Source organism: Moschus berezovskii, chromosome 17, assembly GCF_049115385.1.
Source record: "Moschus berezovskii isolate FMDL1 chromosome 17, NW_MosBer_1.0, whole genome shotgun sequence".
NCBI lineage: Eukaryota > Metazoa > Chordata > Mammalia > Artiodactyla > Moschidae > Moschus > Moschus berezovskii.
In genome coordinates this window covers 49,544,424-49,552,051 of record NC_142476.1, presented here as the reverse complement: position 1 = coordinate 49,552,051, position 7,628 = coordinate 49,544,424, and the positions used below count along the sequence as shown (strand labels likewise).

At 57.8% G+C, this 7,628-nt stretch overlaps 1 protein-coding gene across 1 annotated transcript; it reads left to right on the top strand.

Moving 5' to 3' along the window:
- The first annotated feature begins 1,074 nt into the window (after positions 1-1,074).
- SRM (spermidine synthase) lies at positions 1,075-5,095 on the top strand. The gene is made up of 8 exons (XM_055419555.2): positions 1,075-1,352; positions 1,889-2,009; positions 2,429-2,521; positions 3,201-3,354; positions 4,117-4,200; positions 4,335-4,480; positions 4,572-4,694; positions 4,802-5,095. Exons 1-8 carry the CDS (start codon positions 1,186-1,188, stop codon positions 4,820-4,822), a joined length of 909 nt encoding a protein of 302 aa, XP_055275530.1. The 5' UTR covers positions 1,075-1,185; the 3' UTR covers positions 4,823-5,095.
- Positions 5,096-7,628: the final 2,533 nt, after the last annotated feature.

Here is a 7,628-nt window from a genome sequence, read left to right as displayed (position 1 = left end):
CCCCTTTACCTGGTGAAGCAAGAAAGCTACCCTTTCCGGTAGAAAAGGTAGTCTTTGGGTGAAGTATCACCCAAAACTGTCTCTGAGATTTGATTCTGCACCAGTATACAGAGAAGCTGAGCTTTCAGCATTACAAAAAGTCCCTCAAAAAAACACCCTTGTCATAATGTCACCCGTGGCTTATACCAGTTTCACCTCCCTGCCCTGGCATGCTAAGAACTAAGCATGTAGAGCAATTAGCATTTAATATTTGGTAATTAGCATGCTTAATGTGATTCAGAAAAGTTCCTTGACATTTTCACAAAATCAGAAAGCACATTCCCGCCCACCTTTCAAGAAGCGAGGCCCAGTTTGTCAAAAAAAAAAAAAACCCTGTGTGCCAGTCTTTTTTGGTGCTGAATATGCATGTGTTGGCCTCTTCCGGGACACTGCTGGTAAATTTAGAAACTCGTTTAGAAAAGAACTCTTTCTCATTCAGCAGCCATACGCCCAAGGATCAGAGACTCTAAGAGGAAATGCCTAAATCGAGTTTAAGTCCTGGGGCTGTGATGGCTCTTCTCAAGTAAATAAAACCCTCGTTGTGCCCCCTGACCAAGCACACTGCTGTGCTGAAGTCCAACACGGACCCAAATTTGCGGACGCGGTAAAGATGATACATTCTACTCTAGCTCCAGCGAAACAACGTAACTCTTCTTTCGACAGTGTAGCCACCCGGTCCAGTGTTTCCAGCCCAAGGGTTCAAGCCAGCAGCCCTGACGTCTCGGCGCTCCGACACGCCGCTCCGGGCCCGAGATGTCAGCTCAGGTTTCCCCGGCGGAGTCGGGTACCCCTCACTCCCTCTAGGGCCAGTCTGTGCCTCCCCGAGCCCGGCCCCACGTGGCCCAGGGAAGCTGCCGCACTAGCCTGCTGCCGCAGACTGACGGCCCGCCGCAGCCACTGGACGCCGCGCTGCAAGTCGGAGACCAATGAGTGCGCTCGGACGCCAGAGGGGGCGGGGCCGCCGGGCCGCCGCACACCGGCGCCGCCACTGGAGGGCTTGGAGCCCGCCCCTGGCAACAGGCCCCGCCCCGCCGGCGGGTTAGGTTGCCGCGCGGGCGGCGGGCGGAGTTGGTCCCGTTGTGCTGCGGCGCCGCGCGGCCTGCAGTCCCGGGCCCGCGCCCCGCACCGCCAGCCCGCCCGCCCGCCATGGAGCCTGGCCCCGACGGCCCCGCCGCCCCCGGCCCCGCTGCCATCCGCGAGGGCTGGTTCCGCGAGACGTGCAGCCTGTGGCCCGGCCAGGCCCTGTCTCTGCAGGTGGAGCAGCTGCTACACCATCAACGCTCGCGGTACCAGGATATCCTCGTCTTCCGCAGGTACCCGCGCCCGCCCGGCCCCGCGCCCCGGCCGCCCGGCCCCTCGCAGCCCGCCGGCACTCCAGCCCTGGGCTCGGCCCAGCCCGACCCTCTTCCTGCCGGACCCCTGTCTTCCGCGCTTTACCTCCGGACGCCCCCGGCCGTCTCTGCCCGCTCCTTCCCCTGCAAAACTGTCAGAAGTTCTCGTGAACTAGGCCCGTCTCTTTCCTCCGTCCCCTCCCCAACCCGCATCCGTCTCGCTGGGCTGGGGACCGGCTTTTCGGGCGGTCCTCCTCGGCGGGGAGGGAGCCGGAATCTGCGCCGACCCGCTGCGCTGAGCTCCACGTGTCAGTCCCGGACACGTCAGAGCCGGGACCCCGCGTCCAGCCTCCACCCAGCGGGCCCGCCCGCCGATCCTCGCCACGTGTCACCCCCCGGACTCACCCCTGGAGGCCCCTCGGCAGGTTGGGAGAGATTCTTCTCACCGTGGGCGAGTGGGGGGCACGTTGCCCCCTTCCCGAGGAGCCCAGGTCGCTGACTGTCACTCCCGCCCTCAGTAAGAGCTACGGGAATGTGCTGGTGTTGGACGGCGTTATCCAGTGCACGGAGAGGGACGAATTCTCCTACCAGGAGATGATCGCCAATCTGCCCCTCTGCAGCCACCCCAACCCACGCAAGGTACCCCATCCCAGCTAGATCCAACCCTGGGCCCAGGGATAGCCCCCACAGAACAGTGCTGGGGGCCCCAGGAGTGCCCAGTGCTCCGCCCTCCCTAAAGGGTTGTCAGAGAAGTGATAGCGAGGAAGAGGGGCCCAGAGGAGAGGAGCCGCCCATTTCACAAGCGGTGGGGGCTAACACCCGGGCTGAGGCCTGAAGCTTGAGATGGAGCAGCCTTGGCAGGAGTTCCCGGGCAAAGGGGACAAAGTGGAAGATGAAGTGATTACATCTGTGACACAGGGGAGCTGAGAAATTGTTCCAGGGAGCTCTGTCTGCTCAGTGCAGTTTAGGGGGCAAAGAGGCCAGCCACTAACTCCCTCTGGAGTCTATTTGGTGGGGCTCCTGCCTGGCTCCTGGCTGACTCTTCCTCCCCTCGGCAGGTGCTGATCATTGGGGGTGGGGATGGAGGCGTCCTGCGGGAGGTGGTCAAGCATTCCTCTGTGGAGTCCGTGGTCCAGTGCGAGATTGACGAGGTGAGCGCACAGCTGGGTGAGTCTGGGTTCAAGTCCCAGTTTGCCCTGAATTGGCTGTTTACCACCGGGCAAGTTGCTTAACCTTTCCAGGCCTGTTTCTTGGTCTCAAGAGCACGTTGGAGGCTTCAGTAGGAAAAGCAGACAGGAAAACACCTGGTGCACAGTAGGTGTGCCGCTGATGCTATTTCTTAGTGACACCAAGAGCTGATGCTTCACAGAAGTCCCAGGGGACTCCTTCTGTCCTTTACAGCAGCTGGGGGCTTTCATGAGCATTTAGGTGCCGGGTTCACTGGTGCATCAGCAAGTCTAGTCCCTGCCCCCTTGGAGCTGACATTCAACTTAGGAGTCAAAGGGTTATCTGATAAAGGTGTGTGTAGTAAGGCATACAGGCCAGGTGGAATTCCAGCCCTCTGAAATAGTAAGGAAGCCACTATCCTGGGGCACTTGGGTTTGGGCAGGGGGAGCAGGGGTGGTGGCCGTGTGGGTGGTGACGTGTGTCAGCCCTCTGAGAAGGGGAGGTACCAAGCTGTTCCCTGCTGTACAGATGTGCAAACTGAGGTTCCACAAAGGAATGGCTTGTCTAAGGTAAATCAGGCTCTGAGAAGGGGTCACCCTCAACTCTGGCTCCAGGGTCCACAACCCCTGTGGCCCAACCTGTTCCCTCCTGTCCCCTCCCCAGGATGTCATTCAAGTCTCCAAGAAGTTCCTGCCCAGCATGGCCGTTGGCTACTCCAGCTCAAAACTGACCCTACACGTGGGTGACGGTTTTGAGTTCATGAAACAGAACCAGGACGCCTTCGACGTCATCATCACTGACTCCTCAGATCCCATGGGTAAGCGGGGTTGGCCTGGGGCCTCTGGCAGCCACCAGAGGGGAGGCCAGCGTCCCCCTGTGTGTCCCAAGCCCAAGTTGCAGAATAGAGGACGGAGGGGCCCTCCAGAGCTAGTGTGGCTCTTTTCCCTTCTGAGGTGTCACCTACGCCCTCAAACATGGCTCAGCAGAGTAGGGGCACTAGACTACTGCCCAGAGTTGGTTGAGAACCTGGAGGAGAGTGGGGCCTTGGTCCACTGAGGCCCCAGTTTCCTTCTCAGCCTCCTCTCTGCTCCTGACAGGCCAGCATCAGGATGTATGCAGGGATCTCATCTTTTTTCTTTTCTTTTTTAACACTTATTTTTATTTGGCTGTGCTGGGTCTTAGTTGTAGCACGTCGCATCTAGTTCCCCCACTGGGGATCAAACCTGAGCCCCCTGCATTAGGAATGTGGAGTCTTAGTCACTGGACTACCAGGGAAGTTCCATGTGATATAGTCTTAAACCAAGGCCTAGGCTGGAGACTGCCCAGATGCAGTGCCGACAAAAATCCCCCAGGAATGGGATTAAAATGTGGAGCCCCTTCACACTGGGGCACCGGATCCCTGCACCCCTCCAAAGCACTGTCTTCGTGGTTGGTTTCTGAGTTCCACAGGCCTGGCTTCAACTCCCAGCTGTGCCCCCTGGTGGCTGTGTGGATGTGTATCCTGGGGTGAGAGTGGCCTCATGCCCCCAGAGGCAGGCTCAGGCGGTGTCCCTTGGTGCTTGGCCCCCCGCCTCTGCAGGTCCTGCTGAGAGCCTCTTCAAGGAGTCCTACTACCAGCTCATGAAGACTGCCCTCAAGGAGGATGGCATTCTCTGCTGCCAGGGTGAGGGGGCTAGGGTGGACTGGGTGCCGTTGGGTGAGCCAGGCTCCCTCTGGGAGGGGTCCGGCTGGGGCTGGATCAGGCACTTCCCCCAGCCGGTGTTGACATCATCTGACCACCCCGCCCCCCCACCATAGGCGAGTGCCAGTGGCTGCACCTGGACCTCATCAAGGAGATGCGGCACTTCTGCAAGTCTCTCTTCCCAGTGGTGGACTACGCCTACTGCACCATCCCCACCTACCCCAGCGGCCAGATTGGCTTCATGCTGTGCAGCAAGAACCCAGTGAGCCGAAGTGGACTGGCCCCTGGGTGGGGGCGGGAGCCTGGCAGGTGGGCCAGGAGAGCACATCTCTGAGACACACCCCTGTCCCCAGAGCACCAACTTCCGGGAGCCCTTGCAGCCACTGACGCAGAAGCAGGTGGAAGAGATGCAGCTGAAATACTACAACTCCGATGTCCACCGGGCAGCCTTCGTCCTGCCTGAGTTTGCCCGGAAGGTGAGCCCTCCCCCCAGGGGGCAGGGAGTACCCAGGGCTCCCTGAAGGGCCATCTTGCCCACCCCCCCATCCCAGCCCCCTCCCGACGAGGCCTTGTGTCCTTCCAGGCCCTGAATGATGTGAGCTGAGCCTGGGTACTGCTGCTGACACCGCCCACGACCTCGGACAGGGAGCCTCTGGGGCACCTGGGTCCCGCCAGCCCTGGACAAGACTCCTGCTGGCTCGCCCACCAACTGACTGTTACAGAACGCTGTCCGGCTGGCCCTGCTGGGTGGACTGTCTGTCTTCCTCTGGGTGGCGTTCAGCCACCAAACCTATACCAGCTGTGTACAGCATCTCCCCCACCTCTGTTGCCCCTCACTCACCAAACACATGTATTTATAACAAAATTCTGGATTGTGTGTCCCTGGACTTCAGATGGGCCCAGGCAGGGGCTACCTCAGCCATCAGTGGGTTCTCCTGTGTGCCAGACCCTGAGTTGGCCCCCCTGTCTGGCCTCCAAGTGTCTGCTGTGGGAGCAGGCAGGCTTCTCTCCCTGTGTGACCTTGGGCCAGCCCCTTGAGCTCTGTAGGACCCAGAGATGCAAGAATCATCACACTGGCCCAAGTCTGTCCTGAGAAGCGGCCCTTAATCATTCCATCCCCAAGCCCCACACAAGGTTGGTGTTGTTAGACCCGTGGGGTCTGGGCTGGGGAGTTGTCAAAATCAAGGGATTTGCCTTCCCTTGGGGCTGCACAACAGGGGTCTCAGAAGAATCTGGGCCAGGTCCCATCCTGGGGAAGGTGGTGGAGGTGACCCCAGAGGTAGCTGTCTGGAGCTTGGTTTGGATCCAATTTCTTGGGCGTGCACATTAAGTACCTTGACTTGGCTCAGATTTTAGACCTGGGTTCAAATCCTGCCTCCCCTCCTCATGAGTGTGCCCTCTGGTAAGTTCTTAGAAACTTCCCCCAAGTGTTAAGAGGCTGAGCAAGCAGGTGCGGGCAGCTGCCACAAGGACTCTGTGGGCGCAGGACTGTCCCCTCTCCAAGGTGCTGAACCTGCAGGCACCTCAGCCCTCCTGGCTGCCAGGACTGGGGCTCTGATGGTGGGACCAGAGTCACCACAATGGGGTACAGATTGGGGAAGGGGGCCTCTAGCCCACTCCTGACTCAGGATTGGCAAGGAAGGTCCTCACTCCTTGCAAGAGCTGGCCTCACCAATCCCAGCCCCACATCTGCCCTTGGCAGCGGTGTGGCCAGGGATCATGTTAACCTCGGAGACAGGGGGTAGGGAGCAGGACAGAAGAGTTGCTCCAACCTGGTGGTAGTTCAAGGGTCCCCCCAGCCCCACCCCTACCCTGGGCACCCACTCAGCAAAGGCTAAGATTGCAGTCATAATGGGAGTGGGAACAGGGGTCCAGCTCTGCCACCTATTCCTTTGGTGGCCTCAGGCCAGTCACCACCCTCTCTGGGCTTCTCCATCGTCATGAAACTGTTGGACTGTGAGCACTTTTTGATGTTCATCCCTGGTCAGCAAGTCTGACCCAAGCTGAGTTCCCCATTCCATCCCAGGTCTTCCTCCCTGGGAGGCCGTGAAGTCAGGACTTATCTGGGCTACATGAGTACCAGGCAAAGGAAGACTAGTGATGGCCAGTTGAGGAGCACTGTCCGACCTGCTTTAATTCCTTTAACCTTAATTAAGGAAGGAAGGTTCAGTTCAGTTCAGTTCAGTTGCTTAGTCGTGTCCGACTCTCCGCGACCCCATGAATCACAGCACGCCAGGCCTCCCTGTCCATCACCAAATCCCAGAGTTCACTCAAACTCATGTCCACAGAGTCAGTGATGCCATCCAGCCATCTCATTCTCGGTCTTCCCCTTCTCCTCCCGCCCCCAACCTTTCCCAGCATCAGAGTCTTTTCCAGTGAGTCAACTCGTTGCATGAGGTGGCCAAAGTATTGCAGTTTCAACTTTAGCATCAGTCCTTCCAATGAACACCCAGGATTGATCTCCTTTAGAATGGACTGGTTGGATCTCCTTGCAGTACAAGGGACTCTCAAGAGTCTTCTCCAGCACCACAGTTCAAAAGCATCAATTTTTCGGCGCTCAGCTTTCTTCACAGTCCAACTCTCACATCCATACATGACCACGGGAAAAATCATAGCCTTGACTAGACGGACCTTTGTTGGCAGAGTAAGGAAGGAAGGTAGATACTATTAATTCCACATAACTATTAATTCACATCAGGTGACCTCCCAGGGCCACACCAGCCTGCAGGCCTCCTAGGAACTGCTCCACTCCATCTGCAGAGGCAGCTTAGCCCGAGGACCCTGGTGCTGCCAGCAACATGTCTGCCCAGACCTCCACTCTTCACGCCCCACCTCCCCGTCTTAGGCCCGTCAGTGACCAAGCTCCAGGAGGACCCAACTTGAGCATGATCAGAGTAATGAAGGAAGACAGTGAAAATGGGTTCCACCTCTGGGGACACTGGGCTTGGGTCACACTAACTCTGTGACTTGAAAGTGTTAGTTGCTGAGTCATGTCCAACTCTTTGCAACCCCATGGACTGTAACCTGCCAGGCTCATCTGTGCATGGAATTCTCTAGAAGAAAATACTGGAGTGGGTTCCTATGCTCTCCTCCAGGGGATCTTCCCAATGCAGGGATCAAACCCCGGTCTCCCACAATGCAGGCAGATTTTTTACTGTCTGAGCCACCAGGGAAGCCTGTGACTTATATATAACTCCTGACTCAGTTATCCTGTCTGTAAAATGGGAGCAATGGTCCTCAACAGTTACAGGGTTTCATCAAGGAGCACATGTCAGATGGTTCTCATTGAGCTGGTGGAAATCAGAATTCTTTCTCAGGGCAGGGGAAGAAGAAGAAAGGGCCCAGGTTTCACAAATAGCAGCAAGAATGCCTGACCTGGGACTGCCCTGGTCATCCAGTGCTTGAGAATC